Source organism: Bombina bombina, chromosome 11 (genome assembly GCF_027579735.1).
Source record: "Bombina bombina isolate aBomBom1 chromosome 11, aBomBom1.pri, whole genome shotgun sequence".
NCBI lineage: Eukaryota > Metazoa > Chordata > Amphibia > Anura > Bombinatoridae > Bombina > Bombina bombina.
The window spans coordinates 86,672,925-86,690,166 of NC_069509.1; the positions used below are offsets into that span (position 1 = coordinate 86,672,925).

The 17,242-nt window shown below is 37.4% G+C and overlaps 1 protein-coding gene across 1 annotated transcript in view; it reads right to left on the reverse strand.

The window, feature by feature from the left end:
- The window catches only part of CLCN7 (chloride voltage-gated channel 7), a 373,281-nt gene that overhangs the window by 211,814 nt on the left and 144,225 nt on the right, over positions 1–17,242 (reverse strand). The window contains exons 9-10 of the mRNA XM_053694644.1: positions 12,769–12,852; positions 1,521–1,614 (exon numbers count right to left, since the gene is read on the reverse strand). Coding sequence (XP_053550619.1) covers positions 1,521–1,614; positions 12,769–12,852 — 178 coding nt within the window. The remainder of the gene's footprint in view (positions 1–1,520; positions 1,615–12,768; positions 12,853–17,242) is intronic.

Here is a 17,242-nt window from a genome sequence, read left to right on the forward strand (position 1 = left end):
TCACCAAAATGCATATAAAAAAACCTTTAAGCACTTCCAGCAAACAACTTATATTTCAGTAGATGAAAAAATAATAAGGGTATTACCTTTAACAGCAAGCATGATACTAGTCATTATTAAATCACTGTAATCAGGCTTACCTCAGATAAATCCGGTATCAACAGCATTTTCTAGCATATTCATTTCTCTAGAAAAATTTAAACTGCACATACCTCATAGCAGGATACCCTGCACGCCATTCCCCAAGCTGAAGTTACCTCTCTCTTCAGTTATGTGTGAGAACAGCAATGGATCTTAGTTACAACCTGCTAAGATCATCAAAGACCACAGGAAGATTCTTCTTCTATTTTCTGCCTGAGACCAAAATAGTAAAACTCCGGGACCATTTGAAAATAACAAACTTTTGAATTGAAGAAAAAACAACTAAATTACACCACATCTCTCTAACTGCTTCCATGCTTGTCGAGAGCTGCAAAGAGAATGACTGGAGGTGGCAGTTAGGGGAGGAGCTATATAGACAGCTCTGCTGTGGGTGATCCTCTTGCAGCTTCCTGTTGGGAAGGAGAATATCCTACAAGTAATGGATGATCCGTGGAGTGGATACACCTTACAAGAGAAAACCAGCGAGAGAGACATAGTGAATAAGTTTAAATAAAGCTAAAAAAGCTGTATAGATGAAGATAACAGCAGATGTGATGTGACTAAGAGTTTTTGTAAACCCTGATGATCCACCTAATTGTGTCTTCACTCCTACTTACAATATACAGACTTTACAAATGAAAAAAATAATTTTGATGACAAAACAAAAACAAAAAACTTTTAAGGGTCACTACTTCGTTGGTTTTAAGAGAGGGGAAAAAAACTTTAAGAATCTGTTAAGATCGATTCAGTTAACTGTTAAGAGCTAAAGAGATGGGACATTAAACCAGTTTGTTACCGTTCCGACAATTGTGTGACTTGTAAGAGTTTAATAATTGAAATCCCTTGGATATCCCCCACACAGGCAAAAGATATTCTTGAGACATATATTAATTTTTCTTCTGATATGGTGGTTTATATTATCAAATGTCCATGTAGACTGACGTATGATGGTAAAACAGAAAGTCCCTTTAAGGAGAGGATGGCTAACCATAAATCGACTATTAGACAACTGCTGAAAGAAGGGACAAGTGAACACCTGGTTGCGCAGCATTTCTTAGAAGCTAAACATTCAATTATGTACTGACCGAGCTGCAAGGCTACTAGCGGTCACAGGAAAATAAAACCGTCTTCTCCGTAAAAAGAGGTGAAGTAAATTTACAAATGAGAGACAACTCAATTGGGTTGAATAAACAAGTGCTTCTTTCTCATGGAGAGATAATGGAATAGATTTAACTATTTTTATGGGGAGACCAATGCTTAAGATATATTTAAAGGGGAGATTAATTTTCTAGTGATCGAACCTCTAAGTCCCATCTGAGGTGGGACATATTCATAGAATAGGAATGATTAGACTAAAAAAAATTGCCAAAATGCCTTACCAACTGGGGCACCAAAAGCTGCTGAAACTCCAGCTGCAGCACCTGCAGACACAAAATCTCTCTTCTCTGTGTCTCTGCGAAAGTACTCAAAGATCTATAAATAGAAAAATTTAAGTCAACATTTGAAAGTAATTTCATACTCTGAAGTTGTCCTTGCTTGCAATGAAATTAAAAGGGACACTGCTGGCAACAATTTTAAATGATTATAAGACTAATTTTCATGAAACTATGCAGTGGTAGGCTCAGGAGCACTTTATAGCAGCAACAACTTTACACAAATTTACAACTAGTGGTGTCATGGAAATGAGCTAACTTTTGGTAAATTATTCTGTTTGTCTAATATGGTCCAGTTTAGTCTTTTCAGGTGCATGAAATTATCTAGAATACAAATGCATTAGATCACAAAAGAATCAAACAGAAACAAAACCTATGTAGACATCTGACCATCATACCTATATGAGCCTGTTGGACATCCTTTTACAAAACATTGGGCATTAATATGAGGTTGGGCTCCAGTTTGCGGCTAGAAACAGACACCACTCTTCTGGACAGGCTTTCTACAAGATTTTTGAGTCAGTTTGTGGGTTTGTGTGCCCATTCAACTAAAAGGGTCAGGAACTGATGTTGGAAGAGTAGTTCTGGCTTGTATTTGACATTCTGATTCATCCAAAATGGGTTTAATGGGGTTAAAGACAAAGATCTGTACAGGGCACTCAAATTTCTTCACATCAAACTCATCAAACTATGTATTTATGATCTCACTTTGTGCACAAGTCATGCTGGTCTTTCCAACACTATTGCCACAATGTTGGAAGCACCAAACTGTCTTAAATGTTTTTGAACCCTGTAGCATTAAGATGGCACTTCATTGGAACTAAGGGGCCTAGCTCGAAACTGCCCTAGACCATTATACCTCCTACACCAAACTTATTAGTAGGCACTATGCCCTCTGGTAGGTAGTGTTCTCCTGGTATTTTCACACCCAGATTGTCAGAGTGAAGCATGATTCATCACTCCAGAGAACAAGTTTCCACTACTAAAGAATTAAGTGGATGTGTGGCACTTTGGAACTCTGTAGTGAGTGATAAAGCAAATGGAAGCAAATTTTTATACGCTATGGGCGTCAGAACTTGGACCCATTTTGAGTATGTGTTGCCTACAACTTTGTGGCTTGGATATTGTTGCTTCTAGACACTTCCACATCACAATAATAGCATTTACAGTTGACCAGGGCACATCTAGAAGAGCAGAAATTTCACAAGCTGACTTGTAGCAAATATGGCATCCTATGAAAGTGCCACATTTAAAAGTCCAAAGAGAAGGCTGCACCACCAAAATTATCATCAAACTTCTTTTATTCCTTCAGCTTGGAACAGGTACAAAACAGCAGGACTACGTTTCGGGTAGTTAACCCTTAGTCATGTTAACAACCCGAAACGTAGTCCTGCTGTTTTGTACCTGCTCTAAGCTGAAGGAATAAAAGAAGTTTGATGATAATTTCGGTGGTGCTGCCTTTTCTTTGGACTTTTGTATCTTAAAAGGCATGCAGTAACCTTTTGGCTTGCACACGGTTTTGCTTTTGGTGCTGGATCTTTCCTGGGAGTGCCACATTTAAAGTCACTGAACTCTTCAGTATGAAACATTGAACTTTTACTAGAAACATTTTAATAGGTGTGTATTTAACTCCTTAGTGACCAGACCATTTTTCAATTGTCTTACCATTAAGGACCAGGGCTGTTTTTACAGCTGTAATTTTCCTCTTACTTATTTACTGTACCCACACATATTATATACAATTTTTCTCACCACTAAATGAACTTTTTAAAAAAAATCATTTTCAGCATATCTTATAATTTACTATAAAAAAATGATATAATATGATGAAAAAATTGGGGGGGGGGGGGGGGGGGAACACACTTTTTCTAACTTTGACCCCTAAAATCTTACGCATCTACAACCACCGGAAAACACCCATGCTAAATAGTTTAAAAATTTTGTCCTGAGTTTAGAAATACCCAGTGTTTACATGTTCTTTGCTTTTTTTGTAAGTTATAGGGCAATAAGTACAACCCAAAGTATTGATCTAGGTCCATTTTGGTATATTTTTTGGATAGAAAATAGTGAATATGTGCGCTAGAAGAAAGCTATAGGGTTAATTGTAATTTCAAATATTTGATGTATATCAAATGATCATAAAGTGAAATGAAAATATTTGCAAAAATGTGTGCAAAGTGTGTTTGCAAATTATTTGCCGATACAAAAACATAATTTATGTAAGAACTTACCTGATAAATTAATTTCTTTCATATTAGCAAGAGTCCATGAGCTAGTGACGTATGGGATATACAATCCTACCAGGAGGGGCAAAGTTTCCCAAACCTCAAAATGCCTATAAATACACCCCTCACCACACCCACAATTCAGTTTAACGAATAGCCAAGAAGTGGGGTGATAAGAAAAAAGTGCGAAGCATAAATATAAGGAATTGGAACAATTGTGCTTTATACAAAAAAATCATAACCACCACAAAAAAAGGGTGGGCCTCATGGACTCTTGCTAATATGAAAGAAATGAATTTATCAGGTAAGTTCTTACATAAATTATGTTTTCTTTCATGTAATTAGCAAGAGTCCATGAGCTAGTGACGTATGGGATAATGACTACCCAAGATGTGGATCTTCCACGCAAGAGTCACTAGAGAGGGAGGGATAAAATAAAGACAGCCAATTCCGCTGAAAAAAATCCACACCCAAAAATAAAGTTTAAATCTTATAAAGAAAAAAACTGAAAATATAAGCAGAAGATTCAAACTGAAACAGCTGCCTGAAGTACTTTTCTACCAAAAACAGCTTCAGAAGAAGAAAACATCAAAATGGTAGAATTTAGTAAAAGTATGCAAAGAAGACCAAGTTGCTGCTTTGCAAATCTGATCAACCGAAGCTTCATTCCTAAACGCCCAGGAAGTAAAAACTGACCTAGTAGAATGAGCTGTAATCCTTTGAGGCGGAGTTTTACCCGACTCGACATAAGCATGATGAATTAAAGATTTCAACCAAGATGCCAAAGAAATGGCAGAGGCCTTCTGACCTTTCCTAGAACCGGAAAAGATAACAAATAGACTAGAAGTCTTTCGGAAATTCTTAGTAGCTTCAACAAAATATTTCAAAGCTCTAACTACATCCAAAGAATGCAATGATTTCTCCTTAGAATTCTTAGGATTAGGACATAATGAAGGAACCACAATTTCTCTACTAATGTTGTTAGAATTCACAACCTTAGGTAAAAATTTAAAAGAAGTTCGCAACACCGCCTTATCCTGGTGAAAAATCAGAAAAGGAGACTCACAAGAAAGAGCAGATAATTCAGAAACTCTTCTGGCAGAAGAGATGGCCAAAAGGAACAAAACTTTCCAAGAAAGTAATTTAATGTCCAATGAATGCATAGGTTCAAACGGAGGAGCTTGAAGAGCCCCCGGAACCAAATTCAAACTCCAAGGAGGAGAAATTGACTTAATGACAGGTTTTATACGAACCAAAGCTTGTACAAAACAATGAATATCAGGAAGATTAGCAATCTTTCTGTGAAAAAGAACAGAAAGAGCAGAGATTTGTCCTTTCAAGGAACTTGCAGACAAACCTTTATCCAAACCATCCTGAAGAAACTGTAAAATTCTCGGAATTCTAAAAGAATGCCAGGAAAAATGATGAGAAAGACACCAAGAAATATAAGTCTTCCAGACTCTATAATATATCTCCCTAGATACGGATTTACGAGCCTGTAACATAGTATTAATTACAGAGTCAGAGAAACCTCTTTGACTAAGAATCAAGCGTTCAATCTCCATACCTTTAAATTTAAGGATTTGAGATCCTGATGGAAAAAAGGACCTTGCGACAGAAGGTCTGGTCTTAACGGAAGAGTCCACGGTTGGCAAGAGGCCATCCGGACAAGATCCGCATACCAAAACCTGTGAGGCCATGCTGGAGCTACCAGCAGAACAAACGAGCATTCCTTCAGAATCTTGGAGATTACTCTTGGAAGAAGAACTAGAGGCGGAAAGATATAGGCAGGATGATACTTCCAAGGAAGTGACAATGCATCCACTGCTTCCGCTTGAGGATCCCTGGATCTGGACAGATACCTGGGAAGTTTCTTGTTTAGATGAGAGGCCATCAGATCTATTTCTGGAAGTCCCCACATTTGAACAATCTGAAGAAAAACCTCCGGGTGAAGAGACCATTCGCCCGGATGTAACGTTTGGCGACTGAGATAATCCGCTTCCCAATTGTCTATACCTGGGATATGAACCGCAGAAACTAGACAGGAGCTGGATTCCGCCCATACCAGAATTCGAGATACTTCTTTCATAGCCAGAGGACTGTGAGTCCCTCCTTGATGATTGATGTATGCCACAGTTGTGACATTGTCTGTCTGAAAACAAATGAACGATTCTCTCTTTAGAAGAGGCCATGACTGAAGAGCTCTGAAAATTGCACGGAGTTCCAAAATATTGATCGGTAATCTCACCTCCTGAGATTCCCAAACCCCTTGTGCTGTCAGAGACCCCCACACAGCTCCCCAACCTGTAAGACTTGCATCTGTTGAAATTACAGTCCAGGTCAGAAGAACAAAAGAAGCCCCCTGAACTAAACGATGGTGATCTGTCCACCACGACAGAAAGTGTTGTACAATCGGTTTTAAAGATATTAATTGAGATATCTTTGTGTAATCCCTGCACCACTGGTTCAGCATACAGAGCTGAAGAGGTCGCATGTGAAAACGAGCAAAGGGGATCGCGTCCGATGCAGCAGTCATAAGACCTAGAATTTCCATGCATAAGGCTACCGAAGGGAATGATTGAGACTGAAGGTTTCGACAAGCTGATATCAATTTTAGACGTCTCTTGTCTGTCAAAGACAGAGTCATGGACACTGAATCTATCTGGAAACCTAAAAAGGTTACCCTTGTCTGAGGAATCAATGAACTTTTTGGTAAATTGATCCTCCAACCATGATCTTGAAGAAACAACACAAGTCGATTCGTATGAGATTCTGCTAAATGTGAAGACTGAGCAAGTACCAAGATATCGTCCAAATAAGGAAATACCACAATACCCTGTTCTCTGATTACAGACAGAAGGGCACCGAGAACCTTTGTAAAAATTCTTGGAGCTGTTGCTAGGCCAAACGGTAGAGCCACAAACTGGTAATGCTTGTCTAGGAAAGAGAATCTCAGAAACTGATAGTGATCTGGATGAATCGGAATATGCAGATATGCATCCTGTAAATCTATTGTAGACATATAATGCCCTTGCTGAACAAAAGGCAGGATAGTCCTTACAGTTACAATTTTGAATGTTGGTATCCTTACATAACGATTCAATATTTTTAGATCCAGAACTGGTCTGAAGGAATTCTCCTTCTTTGATACAATGAAGAGATTTGAATAAAACCCCAGCCCCTGTTCCAGAACTGGAACTGGCATAATTATTCCAGCCAACTCTAGATCTGAAACACATTTCAGAAATGCTTGAGCCTTCGCTGGGTTTACTGGGACACGGGAAAGAAAAAATCTCTTTGCAGGAGGCCTTATCTTGAAGCCAATTCTGTACCCTTCTGAAAGAATGTTCCGAATCCAAAGATTGTGAACGGAATTGATCCAAATTTCTTTGAAAAAACGTAATCTGCCCCCTACCAGCTGAGCTGGAATGAGGGCCGCACCTTCATGTGGACTTAGGAGCTGGCTTTGATTTTCTAAAAGGCTTGGATTTATTCCAGACTGGAGATGGTTTCCAAACTGATACCGCTCCTGAGGATGAAGGATCAGGCTTTTGTTCCTTGTTGTGACGAAAGGAACGAAAACGATTATTAGACCTAAATTTACCTTTAGATTTTTTTATCCTGTGGTAAAAAAGTTCCTTTCCCTCCAGTAACAGTTGAGATAATAGAATCCAACTGAGAACCAAATAATTTATTACCCTGGAAAGAAAGGGAAAGCAGAGTAGACTTAGAAGACATATCAGCATTCCAAGTTTTAAGCCATAAAGCTCTTCTAGCTAAAATAGCTAGAGACATATACCCGACATCAACTCTAATGATATCAAAGATGGCATCACAAATAAAATTATTAGCATGTTGAAGAAGATTAATAATGCTATGAGAATTATGATCTGTAACTTGTTGCGCTAAAGCTTCTAACCAAAAAGTTGAAGCTGCAGCAACATCCGCTAAAGATATAGCAGGTCTAAGAAGATTACCTGAACACAAGTAAGCTTTTCTTAGAAAGGATTCAATTTTCCTATCTAAAGGATCCTTAAAGGAAGTACTATCTGCAGTAGGAATAGTAGTACATTTAGCAAGAGTAGAGACAGCCCCATCAACCTTAGGGATTTTGTCCCAAAACTCTAATCTGTCAGATGGCACAGGATATAATTGCTTAAAACGTTTAGGAGTAAATGAATTACCCAAAATATTCCATTCCCTGGAAATTACTTCAGAAATAGCACCAGGGACAGGAAAAACTTCTGGAATAACTACAGGAGATTTAAAAACCTTATCTAAACGTTTAGATTTAGTATCAAGAGGACTAGAATCCTCAATTTCTAATGCAATTAGGACTTCTTTAAGTAAAGAACGAATAAATTCCATTTTAAATAAATATGAAGATTTATCAGCATCAACCTCTGAGACAGAATCCTCTGAACCAGAAGAACCATTATCAGAATCAGAATGATGATGTTCATTTAAAAATTCATCTGAAAAATGAGAAGTTTTAAAAGACTTTTTACGTTTACTAGAAGGAGGAATAACAGACATAGCCTTCTTAATGGATTTAGAAACAAAATCTCTTATGTTATCAGGAACACTCTGAGTATTAGATGTTGACGGAACAGCAACAGGTAATGTAACAGTACTAAAGGAAATATTATCTGCATTAACAAGTTTGTCATGACAATCAGTACAAACAACAGCTGGAGGAACAGATACCATAAGTTTACAGCAGATACACTTAGCTTTGGTAGCTCCAGCACCAGGCAGCGATTTTCCAGAAGTATCTTCTGACTCAGTGTCAACGTGGGACATCTTGCAATATGTAATAGAAAAAACAACATATAAAGCAAAATTGATCAAATTCCTTAAATGACAGTTTCAGGAATGGGAAAAAATGCCAGTGAACAAGCTTCTAGCAACCAGAAGCAATAAATAATGAGACTTAAATAATGTGGAGACAATAGTGACGCCCATATTTTTTTAGCGCCAAAAAAGACGCCCACATTATTTGGCGCCTAAATGCTTTTGGCGCCAAAAATTACGCCACATCCGGAACGCCAACACTTTTGGCGCAAAAAAACGTCAAAAATGACGCAACTTCCGGCGACACGTATGACGCCGGAAACAGAAAAAAATTTTGCGCCAAAAAAGTCAGCGCCAAGAATGACGCAATAAAATGAAGCATTTTCAGCCCCCGCGAGCCTAACAGCCCACAGGGAAAAAAGTCAAATTTTAAGGTAAGAAAAAATTGATTTATTCATATGCATTATCCCAAATATGAAACTGACTGTCTGAAATAAGGAACGTTGAACATCCTGAGTCAAGGCAAATAAATGTTTGAATACATATATTTAGAACTTTATAAAAAAGTGCCCAACCATAGCTTAGAGTGTCACAGAAAATAAGACTTACTTACCCCAGGACACTCATCTACATGTTGTAGAAAGCCAAACCAGTACTGAAACGAAATCAGTAGAGGTAATGGTATATATATAAGAGTATATCGTCGATCTGAAAAGGGAGGTAAGAGATGAATCTCTACGACCGATAACAGAGAACCTATGAAATAGACCCCGTAGAAGGAGATCATTAAATTCAAATAGGCAATACTCTCCTCACATCCCTCTGACATTCACTGCACGCTGAGAGGAAAACCGGGCTCCAACCTGCTGCGGAGCGCATATCAACGTAGAATCTAGCACAAACTTACTTCACCACCTCCATAGGAGGCAAAGTTTGTAAAACTGATTTGTGGGTGTGGTGAGGGGTGTATTTATAGGCATTTTGAGGTTTGGGAAACTTTGCCCCTCCTGGTAGGATTGTATATCCCATACGTCACTAGCTCATGGACTCTTGCTAATTACATAAAAGAAATAGAAAATAATTGTATTTGTGCTTGCATGAAACAAAATCTTCAACAAAGTATAACTATTTTTGTGCTTGTATGTAACAAAATCTTCAACAAAGAATAACTATGCTATCAGAAAATTTGCATTTTCAACAAAGGATAATTATGATATAAAAAAATAGTTGGAAAAAAATAGGTGTTTTATGGTTTCATAAAACAAAATCTTCAACAAAGGATAAATATAATGTGTTATTTTGTGCTTGCATGAAACAAAATCTTTAACAAAGGATAACTATGAAAAATAATAGAATTTTCAACAAAGGCTGACTATAATATCAAAAAAATAGTTGAATTAAAATGTGTTGTATGTGCTTACATAAAACAAAATCTTCAACAAAGGATATCGAAATCCCCAAGAAACTGTTTAATAAATATTTATAACAATCTTATGATTGTATTGCTCATAAAAATTCTCTTTAAAATTTACATAATATGACCAGTCATTTCTTTAGTTTGATTGTAATATATTCAATTAAAAAAAAAAAAAAATTAAAAAATATAATATATTGCAAATACAATCAGTCTGAAAGCGCTTGAAAAGTCTTCTTTTGCAAAATGGACCCACCTGTATCAGTTAACTCGTTGGAATAGTAACTGAATAACAATGGTTTTAATTAAAAAGTCCAGCACTTAGGATTTTATCCTTTTTCATAGAAAGTTTAAAAATGTCCCTTTAGTATTGTGGTACTTTTAACTCTTTAAGCTTAATTCAAGTAGTAGGTGAGATGTTCTAAATTCTTGATAAAGCCGTGTATCGGTGAAACGCATTGGTAGTGTACCTTTTTAAAAGAAAATCGCATACAAAAGAAGGATTATATTGGATGATAAGGGACTACTTTTTCATCCACAAACGCTGCGCTGAGTAAGGATTTTTCTTCCCAGATTACGGATCAATACGCCTGAAATTCCTCCTGACTTGGTGTTAGGATCAGGTGACACGGACCAAACAGACCACATTGGAGAAGAGGTGAGTGGGTTAAGCAGACGTTACAAGACTCAACAGACACCTATGCTGAAGCTCTGTTTATATTATCAGGAAGAAGTAAATAACTAAAGAGCAACATCAAGCAAAAGGTAGGCACTTTAACAAGGGGTGTAAGAGTCCGGACGAAGTGTGCTAGCATACCGCTATCAGCTGTATACAAAGTCTTATATGAACTTTTAACGTGAATTCCAAGTACACTCCTATAAAGGTATTTTAGAACATCTCACCTACTACTTGAATTAAGCTTAAAGAGTTAAAAGTACCACAATACTAAAGGGACATTATTAAACTTTCTATGAAAAATGATAAAATCCTAAGTGCTGGACTTTTTTAATTAAAACCATTGTTATTCAGTTACTATTCCAACGATTTAACTGATACAGGTGGTTCCATTTTGCAAAAGGAGACTTTTCAAGCGCTTTGAGACTGATTGTATTTGCAATATTTTGTAATTTTATATTTTTTAAATTATTATTATTATTATTATTATTTTTTATTTGATTGAATATATTACAATCAAACTAAAGAAATGACTGGTCACATTACGTAAATTGTAAAGATAATTTTTACGAACAATACAATCATAAGATTGTTATAAATATTTATTACACTGTTTTTTTGGTATTTCGATATCCTTTGTTGAAGATTTTGTTTTATGTAAGCACATACAACACATTTTAATTCAACTATTTTTTTGATATTATAGTCAGCCTTTGTTGAAAATTCTATTATTTTTAATAGTTATCCTTTGTTAAAGATTTTGTTTCATGCAAGCACAAAATAACAAATTATAGTTATCCTTTGTTGAAGATTTTGTTTTATGAAACCACAAATAACACATTTTTTTCCAACTATTTTTTGATATCATAGTTATCCTTTGTTGAAGATTTTGTTACATACGAGCACAAAAATAGTTATCCTTTGTTGAAGATTTTGTTTCATGCAAGCACAAATAACACATTCTTAAATTATTTTCTATTTTATTGTTTTCTATTTTGTATCGGCAAATAATTTGCAAACACACTTTGCACACATTTTTGAAAACATTTTGCAAATATTTTCATTTCACATGATCATTTGATATACATCAAATATTTGAAATTACAATTAACTCTATAGCTTTCTTCTAGCGCACATATAAAACACCTCTATTTTGGTATATGTCATGCTACCATTTTACCGCCAAATGCGATCAAATTAAAAAAATCATTAATTTTTTCACAAACTTTTGGTTTCTCACTGAAATTATTTACAGCTTGTGCAAAAATGGTTGTAAATGTTTCTCTGGGATTCCCTTTGTTCAGAAATAGCAGACATATATTGCTTTGGCATTGCTTTTTGGTAATTACAAGGCCGCTAAATGCTGCTGCGCACCACAGTAAAGGGGTTAATTAGGTAGCTTGTAGGGTTAATTTTAGCTTTAGTGTAGAGATCAACCTCCCACCTGACACATCCCAACCCCTCTCAAACCGCTCTCGTCCCTCCCCCCAAAGGTCACCCCCATCTATTATATATATATATATATATATATATATATATATATATATATATATATATAATTTTCTGCAGGTTAATATTCCTCCTTACCTCCCAACCTCCCTGACCCCCTACAAACGGCTCTCTAACCCTTCCCTCTCTACCTGTTAGCCGCCATGTTTTGTACTGGCAGCTGTCTGCCAGTACCCAGTTTCCTATATTTTTTGGCCTATTTTTTGTATATATTATATAAATTAACTTTTTCTGTAGTGTAGCTGCCCCCCCCATTCCCCTACCACTCTACCCCCTCCCAGATCACTTTACTCCCTCCCACGCCACCAATGATTGGCACCATCGCTGGCCGATGCAGAGTGGCCCTCTCTGCATCAGTTGATCAGTATTGCACAATGCCTCAATATCGAGGCATCGCTGCAATACCCTGAAATCGGTTGGAAGCGTGTTAAGGTACCATGGAGATTAACTGTGGTAGAGAATAGCATAGAAAGGGATACATTAAGTGAAGTTACTGATGGGAAGGTCGTGGGGTTCTTGGTAAGCTACAATTTCACATTATAGATAAAAAATAATTTTAGTAGAAGTACAGCTCACCTTGAAGTCTCTCTTGAGAGAAGTTGATCTTCCTTGAGAAATACCAGCTGCAACAACAGCTCCAGAGTGAATCATAGGACCTTCCTGAAATTCAGAAAAGCAAAGATCTTTTCAGTATTCTTATTGCTAATCTGCATTATATTTTCATTTATAAATAATTGGGTGTTTTGGATCAGCAATTTCATTTTGTTCTATCAAATAACAGAAGGACACCGTGATATTTCAGTATATAAATGAGGTTTATTGGCTTAAAGGAACACTGACCCCAAATGTTTTCTTTCGTGATTCAGATAGAGCATGCAATTTTAAGTAACTTTCTAATTTACTCCTAGTATCAATTTTTCTTCATTCTCTTGCTATTTTTATTTGAAAAAGAAGGCATCTAAGCTTCTTTTTAGGTTCAGTACTCTGGACAGCACTTTTTTATTGGTCGATTAATTTATCCACCAATCAGCAAGGACAACCCAGGTTGTTCACCAAAAATGGGCCGGCATCTAAACTTACATTCTTGCATTTCAAATAAAGATACCAAGAGAATGAAGAAAATTTGATAATAGGAGTAATTTAGAAAGTTGCTTAAAATTGTATGCTCTATCTGAATCCCGAAAGAAAAAAAATTGGTTGAGTGTCCCTTTAACAGAAAATGTGCAATATGCATCAAAACGAAATTAGACAGGTGCATAAATTTGGGCACCCCAACAGTAATATCTCAACAATATTTAGTAGAGCCTCCTTTAGCAGAAATAACAGCCTCTAGACGCTTCCTATAGCCTGTAATGAGTGTCTGGATTCTGGATCAAGGTATTTTGGACCATTCCCCCTTGCAAAACATCTCCAGTTCAGTTAGGTTTGATGGTTGCCGAGCATGGACAGCCCGCTTCAAATTCCCCCACAGATTTTCAATGATATTCAGGTCTGGGGACTGGGATGGCCATTCCAGAACATTGTACTTGTTCCTCTGCATAAATGCCAGAGTATATTTTGAGCAGTGTTTTGGGTCGTTGTCTTGTTGAAATATCCAGTCACGGCGTGACTTCAATTTTGTGACTGATTCCTCAACAATACTCTCAAGTATCTGCTGAGAGAGTGGAATCAATGCGACCCTCAACTTTAACAAGATTCCCAGTACCGGCACTGGCCACACAGCCCCACAGCATGATGGAACATCCATCAAATTTTACTGTAGGTAGCAAGTGTTTGTCTTGGAAAGCTGTATTATTTTGCCGCCATGCATAACTCCCCTTGTTATGACCAAATAACTCAATCTTTGTTTCATCAGTCCACAGCACCTTCTTCCAAAATGAAGCTGGCTTGTCCAAATGTGCGTTTGCATACCTCAAGTGACTATTTGTGGCGTGTGCAGAAAAGGCTTCTTCCGCATCACTCTCCCATACAGCTTCTCCTTGTTGAACGATGCACAGTGACACCATCTGCAGCAAGATGATTTTGTAGGTCTTTGGAGGTGGTCTGTGGGCTGTTTTTGACCTTTCTCCCCAATCTTTGCCTCTCCGATATTTTACTTGGCCCGCCACTTCTGACCTTAAGAACTGTGCCTGTGGTCTTCCATTTCCTTACTATGTTCCTCACAGTGGACACTGACAGCTTAAATCTCTGCGATAGCTCTTTGTAGCCTTCCCCTAAACCATAATGCTGAACAATCTTTGCTTTCAGGTCATTTGAGAGTTGTTTTGAGGCCCCCATGTTGCCACTCTTCAGAGGAGAGTCCAAGAGAACAACAATATATATATATATATATATATATATATATATATATATATATATATATATATATATATATATACACACACACACACATATATATATATATATATATATATACATACACACACACATACATATACAGTACTATGCAAAAGTCTTCAGTCACCATTAGATTTGTTGTTTTAGCAATAGTTTAATGACAATATAATTATTTCTCAGTCTCTCTATTAGAAAACAACCAGAAAATACAGGATGGATATTTGTATGCAGTATTAAAAAAAACGGAAAAAAAAAAACAAACAGCTTCTATAGGCTTAAGTGACAAGTATTTAGTGTGACCTCCCCTTAAACTTGAGCAATAGCAGGAATCTGGCTACTGTAAACCTAAATGGAATGGAACTATAATTAATGTTATTGCCAACACCTGTATCTGTCCTACTATTTCATGTCAAAATGACTGCTGTGAAAAAGGTCTATTACACCAGGTTTGTGCAAGACAAGCTTGAGCATTACATATACATGTGGTATGAGTTTAATTCATTGGAAGCTTGCTAATAAGACCAACTGTCAATCACATCATTCCATTCAAAATGCCAAAGATCACAGAATTTGACAGAAATAAATCATACTTTTGCATCAGCAAGGCCACTCTTAAAGCGAAATCAGCAATCATCTGTCTTGTGTTCCAATGGCACGTTGTGTTTGCTAATCAAGTTTATCATTTACAAAGGCTAATTAGAAAGCCCTTGTGCAAATGTTAGCACAGCTGAAAACGGTTGTGCTAATTAAAAAAGCATTAAAATTAGCCTTCATTAGACTAGCTAATTATCTAGACTAGAGCATCAGCAATTGTGGGTTCGATTAGAGGCTCAAGATAGCCAGAAACAAAGAACTTGCTTCTAAAACTAGTCAGTGTATTCCTGTTCTGAGAAATGAAGGCTATTCCATGCAAGAAATTACTAAGAAACTGAAGATCTCGTACAAAGCTGTATACTACTCCCTTCACAGAACAATGAAAACTAGCTCTAACCAGGATAGAAAGAGGAGTGGGAGGCCCCAGGGCACAACTGAGCAAGAGAAAAAACAGAATTTATGCTTACCTGATAAATTACTTTCTCCAACGGTAGGGTTTGTGTCCGTCTCACTGGCGTCATCCTTACTTGTGGGATACTTCTCTTCCCCAACAGGAAATTGGCAAAGAGCCCAGCAAAGCTGGTCACATGATCCCTCCTAGGCTCCGCCTACCCCAGTCATTCGACCGACGTACAGGAGGAAATATGCATAGGAGAAACCATATGATACCGTGGTGACTGTAGTTAGAGAAAATAATTCATCAGACCTGATTAAAAAAACCAGGGCGGGCCGTGGACCGGACACACCGTTGGAGAAAGTAATTTATCAGGTAAGCATAAATTCTGTTTTCTCCAACATAGGTGTGTCCGGTCCACGGCGGCATCCTTACTTGTGGGAACCAATACCAAAGCTTTAGGACACGGATGAAGGGAGGGAGCAAATCAGGTCACCTAAATGGAAGGCACCACGGCTTGCAAAACCTTTCTCCCAAAAATAGCCTCTGAAGAAGCAAAAGTATCAAATTTGTAAAATTTGGCAAAAGTGTGCAGTGAAGACCAAGTCGCTGCCTTACATATCTGGTCAACAGAAGCCTCGTTCTTGAAGGCCCATGTGGAAGCCACAGCCCTAGTGGAATGAGCTGTGATTCTTTCAGGAGGCTGCCGTCCGGCAGTCTCATAAGCCAATCGGATAATGCTTTTAAGCCAAAAAGAAAGAGGTAGAAGTTGCTTTTTGACCTCTCCTTTTACCAGAATAAACAACAAACAAAGAAGATGTTTGTCTGAAATCTTTAGTGGCCTCTAAATAGAATTTTAGAGCACGGACTACGTCCAAATTGTGTAACAAACGTTCCTTCTTTGAAACTGGATTCGGACACATAAGAAGGTACAACTATCTCCTGGTTAATATTTTTGTTGGAAACCACTTTCGGAAGAAAACCAGGCTTAGTACGCAAAACCACCTTATCTGCATGGAACACCAGATAGGGCGGAGAACACTGCAGAGCAGATAACTCAGAAACTCTTCTAGCAGAAGAAATAGCAACCAAAAACAAAACTTTCCAAGATAATAACTTAATATCTACGGAATGTAAGGGTTCAAACGGAACCCCTTGAAGAACTGAAAGAACTAGATTAAGACTCCAGGGAGGAGTCAAAGGTCTGTAAACAGGCTTGATTCTAACCAGAGCCTGAACAAACGCTTGAACGTCTGGCACAGCTGCCAGCCTTTTGTGAAGTAAAACAGATAAAGCAGAGATCTGTCCCTTCAGAGAACTTGCCGATAATCCTTTCTCCAAACCTTCTTGTAGAAAGGATAGAATCTTAGGAATTTTTATCTTGTTCCATGGGAATCCTTTAGATTCACACCAACAGATATATTTTTTCCATATCTTATGGTAAATTTTTCTAGTTACAGGCTTTCTAGCCTGAATCAGAGTATCTATTACAGAATCTGAANNNNCAATCATCCAGAGTAGATAATACCTCCTTAAGCAGTGCGCGGAGATGTTCTAATTTAAATTTAAATGTTACAACATCAGGTTCAGCTTGTTGAGAAATTTTTCCTGAATCTGAAATTTCTCCCTCAGACAAAACCTCCCTCCTGGCCCCTTCAGATTGGTGTGAGGGTATGTCAGAACCGTTATCATCAGCGTCCTCTTGCTCTTCAGTGTTTAAAACAG